The sequence below is a fragment of the Amia ocellicauda genome, chromosome 7, assembly GCF_036373705.1.
Source record: "Amia ocellicauda isolate fAmiCal2 chromosome 7, fAmiCal2.hap1, whole genome shotgun sequence".
Lineage (NCBI taxonomy): Eukaryota > Metazoa > Chordata > Actinopteri > Amiiformes > Amiidae > Amia > Amia ocellicauda.
In genome coordinates, this window is record NC_089856.1 from 4,400,089 (window position 1) to 4,420,832 (window position 20,744).

Here is a 20,744-nt window from a genome sequence, read left to right on the forward strand (position 1 = left end):
GAAAGTCTTTGACTTGTAATTTGTCACCTGCACATCATACACCGTCTAATCCTCTCCGTCACTCAGGGCCTGAATTCAAACTCTTTTCGTTATTAGTAATCCGCCTCTAATCAGCCATTCTGGTCAGCCCTGTCTAGGTCACTGCAGCTGACAGGCAGGTGTAAAGAATTTGATTGTGGATTTTGGTCAGCATCTTCACATTAAAGCCCTATGCTTGGAGCTGTACTAGTTTAAGTACTTTGCTCTAGTCTAAAGCACAGCTATAGTCTAAAGTATTGACTGAATTAATTTGAAAACAACATTATTTGCCGACTCATTTGTTTGGATAAATGTCGTTCTTTTAAAACACATTCATGCATCAAAAAGACAGCAATAGTTTTGTTTTGTTTTTTCCTCCAGGCTGATTCAGTGCCCAACAGACTGGCATCAGTGATAAACAAGTGGATAAACACTGGTCATGCAGTGTATGATCTTCAAGTTAGAGGAGTTTGGCCACAGTGACCTACCCAGACCAAATCTTTTGTCCATCCAGCCCAAGATATCCTTGGCATATCTGCACCACATCTTGGCATACTGCAGGGCAATCTCCACGCCTTCCTCACAGTGCAGAAGGGCCATGTCAGCTTCCTGGGCTGAGAGAGTGTACACAAGCATCATGGCGGCGGGGTGAAGATTATTAAAAAAAAAAAAAAAAAGAGGAAAGCCTCCCCCTCCCACACACACACACACACACACAAAGTATTTTGGGATAGAAACACAGATTTATCTACACACTCCGCTCTTGATCTTTTGAAAGACACAGGGCTTCACAGATCCCAGTGCTTGGGTACAAGGGAAGTTGTGTAGTGTAAAATGAAATGCCAAAAACAAATGAAAAAATTGCTCTGCAAAGCTTTGGCGTTTTCCTGGTCATGCAGAGGAAAGGAAACGCACAACGCAGTGGAATCCAAGCCCTCTCCACCCCAGCTGCCGGCTTCTCAAAAGTGTGTCTGATTGGTGCAAGAGTGTCTCTGGTCCAATGTAGAACGACTCCAAACAACCACAAGTTTATTTGTACGACTGGTGGTTCCAGAGTGGTCTATCACTTTTGTTATTATACCTGTAAATCAATACATGTTGAGATTAATTTGCCGATTTGTCAGTCTTGACCGGTGACTCGCAAGCAAAAATCTATTCTCTGCACCCTCCCCCTCTCTCTATTATAGAACAATCTACTTTTTCAAGCTCAGTTCACTTGCTAACTGCCCGACACATGTGTTTAACCCATTTTCAATTCCCCTCCAACCTCTCCTCTACTCTCCCTGTGCAACGGAAATTGACAGTTGTGGTTAAAAGTCTGACCTGCTATCTTCACAACACAGTGAACACCTTCTTCCTGCACAGTGCAGCTCTCTCCGTCTCTCAATCTCTCAACCTGCTGCCTTTCACTTCTCCAACTACATTGAAAGCTCTGGTCTCCCTCCCTCACAACAATCGCAGATATTGCTCTTCCGTCTCAAACACGCCCCCCTCCCTCACCCCCCACTTTCCCAAATTCAATCCTGTTCACGTATTTTTGGGGGATTTACCCCCCACTCTCCTCTTATCTGACAGATGCCGACAAATTTTTATTTCAACACTTCGATGTGACTCATGTCTGAAGGCCAGGATTTTCTCCCCACATTCAGGACTCTTACCGATTGAACTACTGACTCTCCCAATTGCCTGGTCATGTCTCTCTGACCCTCAGAATGCTCCAATCAGCACAGTATCCACCACAATCCAGACACCCCTATCCCTTTTACATTGAGCTGCTCTTATTGCTCCATTGCCAGTAGACGAATTGATCCCAAATCCTCCCTCACCCGGTCTCCTCCTTCCAGTTTCCCCCTGCCTCACCTAACCAAACACTACTGACGTTACAAGTTCAAATCCACACTCTGACCAATCAGCTGCATTATAAAGAAATAAAATCTTCTGTCACGGTTTGCTTTGGTGTCAAGTGTTTCCCAGTGTCTAGATCGATCCAAAGATAATTTGCACCCTCCTCCTTTGACAAATATACACAAACTGCTGGATCAGGGACTTGCTCCGTGTAACCAAGTTTTAAGTCCAGTTTAACCCCCCTCGATTCAAGGTCTCATTAGAATCCAAACGGTCGTAGGCCTCAAGTCCAATCCAGTGTTCCTTCCGATATCAGCAATGTTATAGATCCGAGAGTCCAGCAAAGAGGGGTCTGCTAAAATCAGTCAGATTTCTTTCTGCCTTCGCCGCCCATCTGTACCTCTCCCTCTCTATACACTGGGATTAGCACTGCCCAGGCACAGATTGCCACAGTGACAGGCATTAGGGAAGGATAGGATTTAGTTCTTGCCTTGTGACAGGGCTTGCTGGGAGGGCGGGGTGGGGGGGGTTGAAAAAGCTGATTTATCTGTGTGCCGCCCAGTGTGTGTCTATATGTGGGAGGGGTCAAGCAGGTCTACAATCTGGAAATAGCAAAGGGGCAGGACTCCTCCCTCTGATTCACAAAGATGCAGTTCCATCATGTGCGAGTCAGTGTGGCGCAAGAGACTAGGGCCTCCGTGACTGTGAGGACAGACTTTTGTATTCTGGGTCAGAGGAGGCTTTTCCAAGCAAACTAGCCACTGCCTTCCCTGAGATCCAGTGATCGGAATCCAATGAGGAAAAAAAAAAAAATCTCCCAACTCGTTTTTTTTTTCCTGTTATACCCCACCCCCCCACAACCCGTTTACTTTAATTTTACAGAATGTGAATTGGCACATTTTATTTTGTCTTTGATATCCGAGTTATTCTTGGAAGAGACTAAAATAACCTACACAAGGAAATCTGGAATTTAGTACCATAATCGGTTTCACAGACCCTTGTATTAGTGTAGAAGAGATGTAGGCAAATACATTGGGTCTCCAAAACTGGGCATGTCTAATTACTTTATCTTTTTAGAAGCCGCCCAACCCCCGAGTGGCAAACAGAAATGTTTTGCCTCCTCGACCTTCCCACCCTCTCAGACAAAATCTCCTGGGTTTTTACAAGCTGAAAATCATTTTCCATTGGTTTAGTTTCAGGGAGTCCACTTCGCAGATATTGATTTTACAATTCTGCTTCTGAGCATGGGAGAAAGCCTCATATAAATCGGTCTATGTTGGACTGAATGTCACAGGCAGTTCACTGAACTCAGATTTCTCATACTTAAAATCAATCAAGTGTCATTAGATTGTAACATGACAGCATAATCTTAGACAGGGCAAATTAACAGTGCTGCCATTTCTCACTGCCTCACTTGGATAAAAATCCCCAAACTCCATCTGCCTAATTACAGCTAATTAGCTAGTTAGGAACAGATCCTTAACAATGTTGGGCGAGTTGTTGGGAAGTTGGAAAGCTTCAGGGGGTAGTTCACTGCAGAATGCATTGTAGCTGAAAAAGATTGTTTGCATTCATATAATGGCAGAATGAAAACACAAATCGGAGAGACCCTTGGTAAGGGAGTGCTGGCATTCTTCAATAGTCCCTTAAGTAACATCATCCATGACTTAATCTTAATCCTACTACACTTTAAACTGTGTGGTCTACTTGTCTCCTTGATATGGTGCACTGCCTTTGGCTAAACATCAGATTAAGTCAGATACAAGCCTAGATTATAGTACTGGAGAAGATTTGGTGCAGGATTCCATTAGTGGCAGAACCCTGTTGCGTTGCAAGCGATCTGGCACTGCAACCCGACCAACACTTTCTGCCCTCGATCACTGCCACTATTTATTTCCTGGTACTGTGATAGACATGCTCAAGAGACTCTTTACCAAATAAACAATCAATGCATTTTTCTTGGTGATGCGTTGTGAAGGATTGTGCATAAGCAGGCCTACACACACACACACACACACACTGTGCTTCACTCTACAGGTTTGTATAATGAAATCTATTACCAAGGAAAGCCAATAGTATAGGGGAACTACAAGAACCAGGCAGAGTTGTGCATAGCATCTGTGAAGCCATAATCTCCCCGAAACCATATTGGCTATCAATCAGAAACGACAGTAATACAATTAATTAAGCAGCCAAGTTCCAGTTCTATCAGTGGCTCACAATGTTGAACTTGGGCCAAACATTTCAGCATCTCTGTGGAGTCAGCTATGAACAGCTGCGTCTTGAGGATAATCCAGAGCCCCCAATCTCGTTATCACAGGGCAATTAGTCAGTGTGGCTAATTACAAATAAGCAAGAGTAATTAGGTGGGATTAGGCTGGTAAAACACAATCAACTTTTCCTCTCTTTAAGATGCCTATTAATTCTATGGATGTGCCCTTGTACAATATGTGCCCTGCTCTCCTCTGTTACTATATTGCCAGGATCTCCAGGCATGAAACACCCCCATAGATTTTATAGATGCCCCAGACAGAAATCTTCAGTTTGGAAAGTCGGGAGTAATTTCTTTCTGACCGGTTTAGCAAAGCGGTTCTTTGGGCCGAGACATCGACTGGATCAAACGGCTGAGAATGCTTTAAGGAACTACGGTTCCAGGAACCCAACAATTGACAAATCACAGACCTGGGGTCAATTCATATTCTGCAATTAGTAATTAGTAGTCCCTTTATACAAGATGTCACACTGCAGATTTTAAGATTTGATCAACAAATGATTCCCACAGACCAGTTGTGCTTACAGTCAATTACAATATACCGGTTTAGACTGCATAGTATATAACTTTTCAGGGCATTGTAATTCTATTTAATTCAGAAAAATAATCACTGATTGTAATTCAGACTTGCAAAAAAATGCTGCAGTTGTCATTTTAGTTACAACTGCACTCAGGTCTGAACAAAAACTCCTGATCAATAATCAATGACTGATGGCTGTCCAGGACCAGGGCTAGAGAGCACGGGGCTTACTGGTATTAGCCTTAGTCCAGCCCACGAAGGTCAAGATACGTTAGGATGGTCTAACTGTAGAAAATGAATACGATCTGAAAGCAAGGTACTGTAAACAGAAAATTGTGGTGAAACTAGTGTGCAGCTTTATCCCTCTAAATACTAATAAGGATTGACCCCGTTTCAAACGGGCAGATGGTGCATTGAATTCTTGTTCTGCCTTGCTCCCAAACATGCCATAGTTCAACTGAGATGGTGCTTATTGTATATGGTCACGCCTTGACCTCAGGTCACTAGAAGAGGAACGGGCTTGGTGACACACTGTTCAGACTGCACTCAGATTTCACACATGTACTGCTCATGTTTAAAGCACTGTTGGCAAATACTGACATCACCAATGATATACAGGTAGGTCCATAAATATTTGGACAGTACTCAATTGTCATAATTTTGGCTCTGTACGCCACAACAATGGATTTGAAAGGAAACAAATCAAGATCGTCCAAATTGGGTGAACGGTGTAGGAATTACACCAATTTGTATAGGTGGTCCCCCCAATTGTAGGGACTCAAAAGTATTTGGACAAACTAACATGATTTAAATTGTGAGTTTCAATACTTGGTTGCAAATCCTTTGCAGTCAATGTCTGCCTGAAGTCTGGAACCCACAGACATCAGCAGATGCTGGGTTTCTTCACTGGTGATGCTCTGCCAAGCCTGTACTGCAGCAGTCTTTAGTTCCTGCTTGTTCTTGGGGCATTTTGCCTTATACTTAAAACAAATCTTGATTGTTTCCTTTCAAATCCACTCTGGTGGCATACAGAGCCAAAATTATGACAATTGTGTCACTGTGTCGAAATATTTATGGAAATAACTATTTTTTATGTAACCATCACTTTTAAGAATCCGTCCACCTTGTGCACATGTATTTCAATCACTGTGGGCCAAAACCTTCAGCCAACCATGATCTTCATTAACACAAACCTAGGCAATAGAGAAATTGTTTAGAAAGCCCAGCAGAAACCTCCCAGCGATGGATCTTAGGACACTCCTCGACTCACGCACCTAATGATTATGAAGCAGTTGTTTTCTAACAGATCTACAGCCCTGGATTTCAAATCTAGGACTTAGGGTGGGTAACTGACATATGGTGATACAAGGTTGTTAAATCTTTGGCAGCCTGGGTCGCATTGTCAGGGATTAATGGACACAGTGCAATTCCTTCCTCTGTCTCTCTATGGGCCAGTGTCCAGAGCTCCAAACTGGACACAAGATGCATAGATGTCCAGGATTCATACACACTAAGTGTTTTCAACTCCTAATAGGTTGAAAAGAGTGAATAAATTTGGCACAAATATGAACCCAAAATACTGGGTTTTGAGATTGTATGTTTACACATTCTGGTTAGTGAGTCATCAAAGTTAGATATCCCATTATGATACATTGGAGGTGGTTATGGCTGGACACCGTTTTAAGTGGTTTGTAATACAAATAATTCAAAATTCAGCACAATACAATAAAGGTCCCAAGCAGGAATTGTTCACGGAACACAGTCTTCTAAAAACAAAGGTAATCCAGCCGTACAACATTAAAAGGAGTCATGACACTACCTCTACTGTCATGACTTTTTACCAGCATGTAAACACTGTCACTGTAAACAATGGTAGTGTTAGATCTGACGTAAACCACAGCAGTGACTGTTTAATATGAAATTGTGACCAGTCACCGGTTGTGTAGGCTGCCCCCTGTGGACCATTACAAAACAAGCTGAGGAAATAATGAAGAGTAACTTTGTTAGCATTGAGCAAAGCATTTTTCTTAAAAAACATCAAAGCATAGAACGAGGGCAGAAAAAAAGGTTTTTAAAAAATAAGAGCCGATTAAAAAACACTTTCAGAAGACAGTGATTAAGGGTCGAGTTGGAAGGAAAAAGGGAAGAGTACTCAAGGGCTTGGAAGAGTTTCCACTTACCAGATAGTGCGTCATTTTTCTCACTGTCGTCAGTATGACACTCCAAGGTGTACGCTTCGTCCGACTGCAATGAGAAGCACATACGCATGCGTCCGATCAGAGAAAGGCTTACAGGAAAATGCATCAGAACAGTTGGGCTGCTGACGGGCCTAAGATTAAACTGCACAGGCCCACAACCAGGCAAAACTCAGGCGGAAACGCAGCATCCTTCACAGCACATACAGTACACTACAGTGGAAGAGAGTGCACTGCCCTCACCTGCAGCCCATCCAGGTCACCAGCTTCTGAGGAGACCGTCTCTGCAAGGGACTGAGTCTCGGGATCCATCAGACTCTCCACCACACTGGAACATAGAGGAGCACTCGGTTCAGTTTCCACACCACTTTCAATAATCAGGGGATGTGTATTGATCGCACACACAACCTGGTACCTCATAATCAGCTGCTTAGAGTTTCTATAGCCTCTATTTATGCAACGCAAATCCCTGTAATGAGTATAGTACTGTATTCCTTTCATGGGTAAAGTACTGGAACTGTGTGGTGTGTTCATTTGTGATGTGTTGAGTTGCACTGAATTGTACTTGTACTATAAAAGATCTTTAAATGTTATATTTAAGTCAAAATAACAAGGTTAATGAAGTACTCGAGAAACCCTATTGGAAAGTCGGAAACCTCCAAGAACTGGATCCGAGATGTTGGTTTGGTTTTTGTGACCTTAGTAGCGTACCTGCGCACCACTGTTGTACACACTGAACTAAGTTGCCCTGGATAAGTGGATACATAAATTTAACAATAAACAGTGGATGGACATCAGGCAATAATGTCTGAAGAACCAGATGTGTGACAATTGGGGTCAACAGCTGTCTGGGTGAATGGCTGTAGTCAAGACAAGGTAAAGATAGACATTGGTTGACAGCAGTAGATTTATTGGATCCAGTTTTTGCAATGCCTCTTGGTCCCAGATGTAACGAGGGTGCAATTGCTTACAGTACAAAGCAGGCAGGCAGGCAGGCAGGCGTACGTACTTGGCACCAATGCTGAGCTCCAGAGCGTCGAACTCTCGAAAAATCTCACTGTATCTCTTAGTCTCCTTGGTCCTGGGCACACAGTGGGTGTCTAACAGGAGAACAAATTGAAAACCAAAGGGGTCAGTGTGTAGGCATTGTGCAGAGAAGATTAAGCTACAAACTCAAATACAGAAAGAATTAAACATTTTGACAGGTTGGGAATGTCTGAGGGAAAAGGGTTTTTAGTTTAGTTGTGTAATAAGCTGTATTTGAAAGTATCCAGGTATATTTCTGTGTTTGCTGGAGAGCCAAACAACCTACACTGGGAATAAAAAGGAAAGATAAAGACAGAGGGGTTGGTAAACATTTGACTGCCATGCCATGGTTTTCCACCTAGCGGCTGTCCAAAGTTTACCCCCACCCCCCGTCCAATCTCAGTTTATTCAACTAAAACTTTGACAGCATTTAGTACACTTTGACAAGATTGCTTTGATTTAATGCGTTTTTTCAATTCATGTTTGATCACAAACCATTCGTGTTCACCATGGAAAGACTGAAGAGTATTTCAAGAACCAGGAAAAGTGGATCACTGACAAATAAAAACATCCCAATTATTAAAGGGAAAAAAAACTATTTCAGACAGGAAGCTCCAAAAGTGAGAGACTTTTGCAGCTGTATATTGGGAACACCATGCTTCCTCACCAGCTACACTGACACAAATACCGATTACACTTCAAATAGGATGAACTTACACACTCTGAAGGGATACTGAGCTTTTATGGTGTTATGTAGTAGGGCAAAATGCATAAGGATTCATCAAAACTTAGAGGAGAGTGGGACAGAGGCTACATGCAAGTAACACAACAAGTACTTTAAAATCATGCAGAAATCTTTCCAAATTACTGCCCTTTTGGAACTTAAAGAACATTTTAAACGTGAAAGACTACATTTACTATAAATGAGTGAAAGCAGTCATGTGCCAGTGTACATTTATTCAGAGAAATAGATTTTTGCATGTGAGCTACTAGAGGCCTGGGTATACACTGTACAGTTAGGCAGCTTCTGCAGGACCTGGCGTCCCTGTGCTGAGAGGAAGTAAGCGTAAAAAAAAAAAAAGTCAACCTAAAACCATGGTTGTTGTGGAAACCAAAGAAAGTATCATTGGAGAAAAGGGGGGAGGGGGCATTTTTCTTAATTTAGCTGAACCACAAAAAATAAATATATTGGCTTCAGAGGCAATTCTTGTTCAAATAGGGATTTAAAGATCTAACAAGCAGATTTCTTTTTATTAAAACAAAAGGGACACTTACTACTTCCTAGACTATTGTGTGTGGCGTGAGTGCCGTGTTGTGGTCTGGGAGCTCAGCTTTCAATGATTAAGAAGCACATAAGTGTCTGATGTATGAAGTGGTGTCTTATTCAGCTGCTGTCGGTGGTCTACGTGAGGAATCCGTCCCCTACAGAAAGGGGTAATGCAAGCGAGCCAAATCCTCATATTAATATAGAGAAAGAGCTGCTTAGATTCAATATCTGTTATGAAATACCACTGTATGGATTTTAAAAGCAAGGTCCTATTCAAAATTGAAATACTGATTGAACAAAACTGGAGATTGTAGTGTGTGGTCTATGGAAAGAATGAAAATTTAAATCTGAGAGTCTTGATGGGCATTCTTACAAAATATTCTTACAAAAGAAGTAAATCTAATTCAAAGTCAATCGGGTGCATCCCTCCTGTCCGTCCCCAGCAGCAGGAGCTTCGCGTAAGCAAGATCCCTCAACACAGCATTGACTAATAGCATCCCTCCGCCTCCCCAGTCTCCACGCCTGCAGCAGCTCAATGGCTCCTTCCACCATGGGGGGGGGGGGCTGGGGCCTGTCAATCCCTCAGCCTAGGGCAAATAAACTTCTCTACCTCAGCTATTATTATAAATTCCTGAAATATATACATATATACCACTGGCTCCAGCTTTTCATGACTGGGGGGGGAGCGAATGAGACTTCTAGTACTATAAGTTCTTGGGCATACATACACCAATCAGCCAAAACATTATGACAACCTGCCTAATATTGTGTAGGTCCCCCTTTTGCTGCCAAAACAGCCCTGACCCGTCGAGGCATGGACTCCACTAGAACTCTGAAGGTGTGCTGTGATATCTGGCACCAAGACGTTAGCAGCAGATCCTTTAAGTCCTGTAAGTTGCGAGGTGGGGCCTCCATGGATCGGCACATCCCACAGATGCTCGATTGGATTGAGATCTGAGGAATTTGGAGGCCAAGTTAACACCTAGAACTCGTGATTCATCAGACCAGGCCACCTTCTTCCATTGCTCCGTGGTCCAGTTCTGATGCTCATGTGCCCATTGTAGGCATTTTCGGCAGTGGACAGGGGTCAGCATGGGCACCCTGACTGGTCTGTGGCTACGCAGCCCCATACGCAACAAACTGCGATGCACTGTGTGTTCTGACACCTTTCTATCAGAACCAGCATTCACTTTTTCAGCAATTTGAGCTACAGTAGCTCGTCTGTTGGATCGGACCACACGGGCCAGCCTTCGCTCCCCACATGCAATGAGCCTTGGCCGCCCATGACCCTGTCGCTGGTTCACCGCTTTTCCTTCCTTGGACCACTTTTGATAGGTACTGAGCACTGCAGAGCGGAAACACCCCACAAGAGCTGCAGTTTTGGAGATGCTCTGATCCAGTCGTCTAGCCATCACAATTTGGCCCTTGTCAAAGTCGCTCAGATCCTTACGCTTGCCCTTTTTTCCTGCTTCTAACACATCAACTTTGAGGACAAAATGTTCACTTGCTGCCTAATATATCCCACCCACTGACAGGTGCCATGATAATGAGATTATCAGTGTTATTCACTTCACCTGTCAGTGGTCAAAATGTTATGGCTGATCGGTGTATATCTAATAACCCTACCTGGTCCACACACACCAACACAGTTGTGAAGAAGGTACAACAGCACCTCTTCCCTCTCCATAGGCTGAATCGATTTGGCATGGGCTCCAAGATCCTAGTAAAATTCTACAGCTATCGAGAGCATTTTGACAGGCTGCATCACTGCCTGGTACGGTAACAGTACTGCTCTTGACCGCAAAACACTACAGAGGGTGGTGTGGTCAGCTTGGTACAGACTTTTCACTTTGTTGCTTTTGGTACCAGTGCATTGGCGCTCAGACTAACGGAGACCGCTTCTATCCCCAAGCAATACGACTACTAAATAGTAATTCTAAATCGCAAATCAGAAAATCCAATTCAAGCTCTCTTTTTGTACTAACTTGCACTCTTTGTACACTTCCCTTTCATATTTTTCTACATCATTGACGGTGTACAGGCAGCCCCTTGTATATACCGTCATTATTGTAGATTAAATTCTTACTGACTGAAAGATTTATTCTACATTTATCTTTAATTGTAATTGTCTTCTAATGTTATCTGCATCGCTGATTTGGATATGTAATTAAGCATTTCACTGCTAGTCTACACTTTACATGCCTGTGATAAATACATTTGTTTCGTTTTAAAGTGGGGCCATAACATTTCTACAAAATCAATCAATACATGCATAAAGCAAGTAATACAATTCTCATTTGATGACACCTGTAAACCTATTAATGTTTTCATAGGTTCAATGTAATTTAGATTTGAAACCTATGGCATTGTAATGAGCTAACGTAGCTTTAGCCCAACAAAAGCAGTTTTCTTTTGGTGCAGGGTTGTAGTGCACTCCAAGGATGTTTTCCCAGGGTTTTTTTTTTTTTGTAAAAAAAAAAAAAAAACACACAACATGATTATACACAAAAAATTATAAACCAACATTTTCAAATGTAAAACACTCGGGACTTAAATCATATTGTTAACTTTCATTTGAAATCTAACTTCTAAGAATTCAAAATACTCAGAAAAGCTGGCTGACTAGGCACAGCCCTATAAGTATTTATTGTCAAAAAACAAATTAATGCAGTGTATTAGCTGTGGAGGGCCAATGGCATTCCTGGGGGGAAGGCGCCTCATTACAAAATATCCATGGTTCACTATAAAGAAATGGCTATGATTGACAGTTAGGAAGATGGATCTCGGTCACAAATAAACCGATTTGTCTGCGAATAAACCCAGCAACAGAAGCGATCTCCTTTGCACAAAAGCTAAAATGTCACACCAGGTCGATACAGAATGGTTAAACAAAGTCTTGGAAGAGTTGGGTTGAAATTAGAAGGAATCACCTGTATTTTTCCCAATAGGGCATTCACAATTGCATTTCCTCTGTATACAAAGTTCAAAAAGTTAGCTATTGATCAGTTCAAGACATACGATCACTTCTGTTAAAGGCACTCTAACCATTCAGGGCTATTCCTGGGCATGTTCCGAAGGATCTCTAGGAAGAAAAGGTGAGCCGAATGAAAAGGTGTTTAGGTCTCTATAAATAGGAGGCCTTGAAAACCTACTGTACTGGAGTCTCCACAAGACACACAGGTTGGAGACATCAGTTCTCAATGTCTGCAATTAGTGTAGAGATCAATCATTGAAAGTACAGAGAATTGGTTATCCTTAAAGACCCATTGATTCAAACAAACCGATTCATTTTCTCCATCCATTCATTCATTTTTTTGAACACCGATTTTGTATGCGTGTATAATACACACACACACATACATATATTAAAAAGAAAACGGAAATGAACCCATCTTCCTCTGCACTTATCTGCATGCAAACTGTGGTTGAAAGAGCAAGAATTTCCTGACTGTATTGAGACACAAACCCCACATCAGCAACGGGTAAAAGAGATTGTTTTTCTTGCTTTGAAATGAGTTCATTTGCAACCACCCCTTGTTTTCACTTCTTGAAAGCAGCCCGCACTATTGTTGTATTCTGTACTGTGAGTATATAATGTGCATGTGGCTCTTGCTTACTGTGACTATTCCAGCAAAAATTGCAAAATTGCAAAAAATACAAATAAAATGGTGGCAGGAATGGTAGTGGGCTATTAAAATTGGCACAGTATAAACTGTACAAGAGGCACCTAGTATAGACAAACATAGGTAAGTTAGGTAATATGTTATAATACATTACAACACCTATATACAACCAGAAATAATTATGGCGTGCTAATTAAAGAAATACCTAAAGTATTAAAAAAATTTAGATCTCCAATTTATTGTATTTTTAATTAATAATGAGTCTATTAAATTACTTCTAAACATGCCCCGTTCAACACAAAATTATGTTTTGTTTTGTTTTTTAATTCTAAATACTGCCAATACTAGTAAAAATAGAAAATAAATCTTAACAGATTTGGAATAAAATACTTGGAGCTTTTTTTTGTTCATTCAGTGAGTGACACTTCAACAGCAGATAAGCATTTAAGGAGTCTCATGCATATTTCTATTCACACCCCTCTCTCTCTCTCGCTCACACACACACACACTGACCCATATACTATTGTAATCTTTCAGTCTCCAGTGCTCTCTGCCTCCACCCCCACCCCTCCTTCCCCTTCAGTATTTCAAAATCATGAAGAAGGAGGAAATTGGAGGGTGCCTGCATTGGTTGCATGTTTGCAAAAGAAAAGAAAATAAAGTCAGGAAGTGACTTGTAAACCCCTGGTACAATAAATCAATCATCATTATGAGCTACCCCAGTAATATTGTAGTCGGAATGAATCAAACTGGTCTGTATGTAGGGAACCCAATGGTGTACTGGCTGAATTAGTATGCCACCAAACTCTGACAATATATTATCGATTAGCAGACAGCAAACTGTTGTAAGTACTTTGGTTGGTTTCTGGATTATGGTTTACTATATTTCCAGACACCCCAAGTGTCAGGCATTGGCTTGTGAAACACATACAATCAGGCTTGTGTGCATGCTTTTATTTTGTTATTGACAATTGATAACCTGTAGGTGGCTTGTGATCATTGCTTTGTTTGTTTGTGCAGGCATGGACAGTTTTTCAATTGTGATGTAACTTATTGAGTATTCATATCGTCTCACGCTCGAGTTCTCTCTGGATACCTCCCTCTTGCACGATTTCCTTTTGCTTTTTACTTTGTGCCATTACCAGAGTATAAAATTACATTTTCACAGGGGAATAATATAGACACCTCTGCTGCTTTTTCAACTACTGAAAAGTGATAATGGTACCTTTGACGTATTCAAATTGGTAGTAAGACTGGTCAAGGCTGGTAAAATAGGCCTTGTCAAGAAGTAGTTCCTTTTACTTGAAGGAAGGAAGAAGGCCAGCCGAAATGTCCCCACCCTTACAGTGTGAAGCTTCACTTCTACCGAGAATAAGTGAATATTTTCAGAATATAACTGCGTCATTGTTTTAATATATAAATTGAAATATATAAATAGGCTGGTTAGAAGTTGTGATACGGTGTTGCAATTGTGAGGCAGAGCATGTAGTTGTATGCTGTATGTAAATGTGAAGAGGGTGTGAAAAATTCTTATTTTTAATATACAGGAGACATCTACAAAACAAAAATGCTCTTCAATTTTCACACAGTATACCAATGTATGTGCTGCCCTAAATCTGCAGTGCAAGTGCAGACTATTGTTGAAAGTGAGTACATTAGGATACATCTCATCTGGCCTGATCTGACCCATGTCGTTGCCGAGAGCTGTTGTGGTTGGTGTGGCTTGAGTAAAAAACTATAAGCACAAAACAATGCCAGGTTACAAAGAGGAGATACAAGTTATAAGAGACTATTCGGGTAAAATTGCCAGCGTGACAGTATCAATAACAAATTACAAGAAACTACTGAGGCAAACTTGGATGGCATCACTTCAATTTTGCTTTGCTCAACTCAAAAATATATATTTGTTTAAAGGAACTTTAGTTCAAGGAAACAGTTACACCTGAAGGACAGAGCAGTCAAATGTAAATAATTTACTATATTATTCAAAAATGGTCATGGCTTTTTCCAGAAAAAACTAGACAGAAATATGGGCACCGCGAAAAGATTGAGACTTTGGGCTGGATTACATCAAAACTTTCACCAAGCTGCTACTAGCAAACTACAAAACTAGATCATTTCAGTTACATTTATGATTAGGATAAAGTTGTTCCCCGCAGTGCTTCATCTGACTAAAAATGAAGCTGCAATGGAGTACAATGTTATAATTTTCTCAATAGCAGGTGGGTCAAAGTTTAGATTCCGGCCCTTAGAGCTCGATTTTTAATGCACAGGCACAAGTCTATAGCATATATGTGGGCTTTTGTGCTGTGCCTATTTTATACAATCCAGACATTGGTTTAAGTAACTCAAACACAAGTCAACACCTTCACAAGTCTCTGCTCAGTGTTCCATTTATTACACCCACATCCTGCTTTCCTTGACGTCAAATCACTGTGTTCTCAGGAGAAAAAGGCCTGTTTTTGCTGTCGAAGGCCTCACTCACAGAGCCATTTTAACACGGGTCCAATGTAAGGATGTTAAATCTAAAGTTTAAACCATTAAATGAAGACTTCTATACAATACAATGCAATACAAGACTACAATAAAGTTCTACGCTTTACGGAGCAATTCTGTACAGGGACCATTGGTAAATCACCAATTTCTAAATACTGGGAACACATGGGAGTTATTAATCAATAAAGCAAGTCAACCAAGGGATTTCTTGACTCTGAAGGTATTCAAAGGATTGGTCCAATAGTTTCTAAATGACTGAAGCTACCAGACCACCTGCTTAATTGTTAGGAATTATGAAAGTTTATATATTGGTGCTAGAAGGGTGACCTCCAAAACCTGCTGGATACGGTTCTCTCAGGACCAGGGTTGGAGATCACTGGTATACAAGGTTACACATAAGAATACAAATATAGTAGCAGTACGTTATATATAAAAAAAAAAAAAAAAAAAAAAAAAAAAAAAACAGCCAAACAGCAGGAATCATTCTCAGCCCTGCAAAACTGCAAGGACAGAATGAGATCTCTGGCTTATGGGTAATAAACGTGGGCCAATAAGACAACAAAATTAATACTTGAGTGTGGGAATGCATTCTGTTCGAATTTTAGGTTTATTAATAGTTCCTTAAACAAACCAGAAGTACAAACCAGCCAAGCCAAACAAGCTATTTTCATTACTGCTACCACCACCAAGAACAACAATACACACTGGTGGTTGACAGTGTGCTCCAAAATTAGTCTCCATCCTGCCTTTTCTAGTTATTAGTGTTGGAGTTACTGGTGTCACCCCCACAGTGATTCACATTTCTAAGCAACTTCATGAATATCCTAAAAGCTTAACAGGAAGACAATGAGTATTTCAGTTTATCTTCATCAATTTAAAAATGCCAAAATAAGCGTTTTATAAAAAAATATTGCTGATGTGGTTGTTCCCTGCAGTGCTTTGCCATCATGTTATAGTAAATAGTTTAATATCAATTACCTTTAATTTAAATTGGTATCAGGAAACAATGTTGGAAACTGACATCATTACTTGTACTGTACAGAAAGCTGAACTTGACATTAATGTACAGAGCCTGGACATATTCAATAGAGCATCACAGACACAGGCCATACAATAATGACAAAACACTAAGCCACAAATGGAGAATGTCCTAACACTCACAAGAGGTAGCCCAAACATGGCCTAGGGAAGATGTGATAATTATACCAAATGTCAATTCCACATTCTTTTTTTGAGAGGGGGGAGGGCTCATTGTTAAAATATATCCAGTCAGATGTTAGGATAACCGAGAAAGTGGTGAGGGTTAAAGATCAATAACAATAAGAAACACTGCCTTTGGGTGTGGTTCTCTTATTAGTTACAGTATTCTTAGGATCAACTATGCAGTTGCATAGGTGGGAAAAAAAACACATAATATTTGACCTCCTTTTACACCGTAATATTCCACTCATTCCAACAGCTTTGCCAAGGTGACAGACCTCAACCCAGCAGGAACTTGGGGTCCAGAGTTAGCTTAAGATGAACGATCCAAATAACCAAACTCCCTCCAAAATCACAACAAACAACTTTCATCTGTTTCCTTCAGATTGGTGTTTTTTACATTCATAAAAACAATCCCCTTGCCCTATACAAAAAAAAGCACTGTGATCAGGTCTTGGCCAATGGAGTCAATGGATCTCTAGGGTCTCGTGTTGCATGGTGCACAAAGTATAACCTACTGCTCACAGACGTGGATGGGGAGGCTTAAGAGAGACAACCTCAAACAGGAAAGCTGAATTCCCCTCCAAAAAAGAAGCAGATAATTTCATGTACTCACCCTGTTCTACAGACTCCATTTCTTCTTTCTCTTGATCTGTATGGATCTCCGTCTGTCTTTCATGGGGGGAAGGCCCACGTAATTTCAGGACCTTAACTCATAGTACCTCAACTGCCATGCATCAAAGTCCTTCTTTCTACCACCTTAGCTTAACTAACATAGATATCAACACACACACATTTAAAATCACACAGACTGTGCCACTACTGATAACTTAAATTAGTCTTTCTTTGCCAAACCGGTACTGACTTTTGCACAAGGCTTCTGGGTTTCTAAAAAAAATTTTTCTTCTTCTTTTTCTTCTGCTTCTCTCTCAAAGCGGAAAGTGTTCAGCAAACGCCTGCCACAAACCAAATAAAAATTAAAAAAATAAAAATGCCACAAGCTTTTGACTTTGTGGCCAACCAGCGCTCTTCCTCAAGTCAGACTGTGCAACAGGAAGTCTCTCTATCTCCTGCTTAAAAAGTGGGGCGGCTTTATTATAACACAAGTCATGCATTACCTTGCAGCTGAAGAAGCCAGAAAGAGGGAGGTCAGAATGGTGCTTTTTAACTCTCCCAAAAAAATACTCAACTGCTCATCTTCTCAACTTCAGTTGTCTAAATAAGTAAATACATTTCTTACAAAGTCTTCAACAATATGGCCCGTTGGATATAGATCTTTTAAAGTCCAATATTTCTGCCTATGTTTTGGGAAATGGGTCTAACTATTCCCAATTCCATTTGAGTCACTGAGTTTTTACTCCTGGACTCTTGAATTCATTGCTGAAGTCCCAGATCCCTTTTGTACAACTAAAAACCTCCTGTTTTCATTTAGTTTTTTCTTAGGTTTTTTTACTTTGATTGAGATCATCTGGTTCCTGGAGTGCTTTGTACCCTGTGTCTGCTAGGGTGCAAACACAGGGCAGCTCACAGAGACCTGTACTGGATAAATCAGTTCCTGGAAATGGATGGATGGATGGATGGATGGTTACTAATGCTTCTGTCAGTTTGACTTCCATTTCTGTGAAGTGCTATGGGGGTATTTGGTTAGAGTATGCCCCATAGAAAGATCAAGATTGTGTCACTGAATGCTACTGCTTCAATGTCCTATTAACAGGACTGTGCACTTCGGTTACAAGGATCGGTTTTCATGGTTTCATGAAGGGAAGAAAAGACTGGATACACTACAAAACTGTTAAAAATATATGCCATATGCTAAAAGTTTTTCACTGCTACGCATGTTGGAATTTTGCCTTTTTCAAAGCAACTCCAATCTGCAACAGACCAGGTGTTTAAAGTCTAAATCTGTAACAACTCAATAATAATACAAATAGATGATTATACTCTCTTAAATACCACAGGAAGCCTGTATCATTTCAGGAGGGACTTGCTTTCTTCAGTTTTGTTCATGTTCATTTGGTGTAAAAATATAAAGTTTGTGACCAGTGTTTTTATTATTCCCCCTAAAGCTCAGGGGAATTGAGTACCTATATATAACCTTATGCACATATTAAATTTACTGTGTCTCATGGAAGATGCAATTAAAATCCAAAACATATTCAAAATCCAAAACAGAAGTTTAAAATGTGGCTCTTGGTTGTGTGCCTGTGGTTGTTGAGGTCTATGCTGATGCACGTGTGACTGTGACAAAGTCGAACACTAGCTTTAAATAAAATGTAAAACAAGATAAACAAAACGTACAAGCACACATCCTGGTACAGCTCACATGAGCAGACAGCACAGTTCTGTTCCTGGCGTGTGGTCGGGGGTGGGGGAAGGCACAGGAGAAGTTAGTGAGAGAAGTGCAACAAAATCATAAGTAATTAGCATGAGACAGAAGAGTTCAATACACACGTGCACGAGTGCTTATCGATCTCATCCAGGAGATCAGGCTGCTGTATTACACTAATAAAGGCACTATTTAAACTATTATATACTTGAAGGGTTTTGGTGGAACTTCCATTTTAAAGCTTTTCACACAGACACTGTTCCTTTTGAGGAAGTCGTAAAAGCCATTACTTTTTTTTTTTTATATATACATTCCTGTCCCAGTCATGCGTCTTAAGTAGGAGCAAATGGGAAAGTAAAATAATGAGGAACAAACAGACTTTCCACATTAACAGAAATCTGGTATCTGGTTTATTCCTGGTCACTGACTCCTGAGCGATTAGCATTTCTGCTCCCAGACAAAGATGACTACATTACCCATTTTATTCCTCTTGGACACTTTTCTGTTGCTAATTTCCCATTTTGCCTAGTGAATGAAAAGTTCAAGTATCCTTCCAGTGAATGCAGTTCCAAGGACAATTCTGACATGGGTATGAACACGAACACGAACACGAACACACACACACACCTTATTGTAATAGGATTTGCACAAGGTTTCACAACAACCACCTACACATAAGCCTCTAACTAGATTTGTGAACATGGGACCATAAGACAAGATCATTTTTTTGTAAGAGGAATAGTTAAACTGTTAAATACTTTTAACTAGCAGGTATTTAACTTTGTTAATGTACTCGTCAACATCTATCAACTCAATGCACTCAGCTTCTCTATAAAAAGCTTGGATAGTTTTATGCTTCACATCCCTCTCTCTTATTCTGAAGGAAACACCCTTGACATGGCTATGGCTATTTACAACTCAATACAGAGCGTTTTCAAGCAGCGAGGTCACTAATTTCCACATCGCTTTGTTCTTTGTGCAACACTCATGAAGTCAAGAAACACTTAAATGAAAACGTAAGTGAATTGATTTTGTGGCTCAAAGCACACAAACTCCCCAATATATTTTGAATGGTTACCTAATTTAAAAGGACCCCTTTATTTCTTCCTTCCTTCCTTTTGCACCAAGTATTTCTAGGCACCTGCTAGACAAGCTCTGTAGCTTGAAGAGCAGTGACTGGAAGCAGTTCCCAATAAAGAACAAGCAACTTGACCAAAGAGCTGTGAGTGAGAGGTGGACAGGGGCAACTCACCGGCCAGGGAGTTGGTGAGGGCAGCAAGAGCCCGGCACACAGCGGGGGAGTGGGAGACTGGGTGTCTGTCAGACAGCTGTTGCAGGGAGTCCTGGAGATCCTGCAATTTGAGATCCACCTGCCTCTGAGAGGGTCTGGGCAGCTCTGAAACACACGAGAAACAAAGAGGGTTCTTCCATCCGTCATCTAGAATTTTTAAAGAAGGGGACACGTTTCCACAGAACACCCTCAGAGGTGCCCGTATGCATAAGTTAATTTCAACACCTCAGATAACAACATGAATCTTCAGTATGGCAGCCCTACCTAAAGCCTTTGAGCACCATTCACTTTGGTTATTATTGCAATTGTCATAAATCTGGTGAATTGTTTAGCACAAAACAGCACAAACACACAGTTATAGTAAGAAGCATGCTCACATTTGACCTGAATTGAGTTTTTGTATTTGTTGGTTTGTTTAATAAATGTGGTCCACTAAACCAAAGTTAGTGATCTTTGTTTTCAGAGATTGTCTAGAGTCGGCCTAGAGAAAAACGTTCAATTCTCACCATTGATGTCTAATGAGAAGTTGTCAAACACTTACAAACACCCTGCGTGAACTATAGCATCCAACTGTACATGCAATGAGACCCGATTGTGACCAAAACCACAATACTGAAACTGTAATTATTCCAGGTCTGAAGGGAATGTCCTACTGAGAGACTGAG

At 40.8% G+C, this 20,744-nt stretch overlaps 1 protein-coding gene across 3 annotated transcripts in view; it reads right to left on the bottom strand.

Moving 5' to 3' along the window:
* Nucleotides 1-20,744, bottom strand: part of gmip (GEM interacting protein) — a 41,067-nt gene that overhangs the window by 14,927 nt on the left and 5,396 nt on the right. For 2 of the 3 annotated variants that reach the window (XM_066708056.1, XM_066708055.1), the window contains exons 2-6: nt 20,041-20,184; nt 7,860-7,950; nt 7,094-7,178; nt 6,836-6,899; nt 507-632 (exon numbers count right to left, since the gene is read on the bottom strand). In XM_066708056.1, the coding sequence (XP_066564153.1) occupies nt 507-632; nt 6,836-6,899; nt 7,094-7,178; nt 7,860-7,950; nt 20,041-20,184 (510 nt within the window). Of the gene's footprint in view, nt 1-506; nt 633-6,835; nt 6,900-7,093; nt 7,179-7,859; nt 7,951-17,078; nt 17,421-20,040; nt 20,185-20,744 lie in introns of those variants that run through there. The other variant, XM_066708057.1, reaches the window with a different exon arrangement.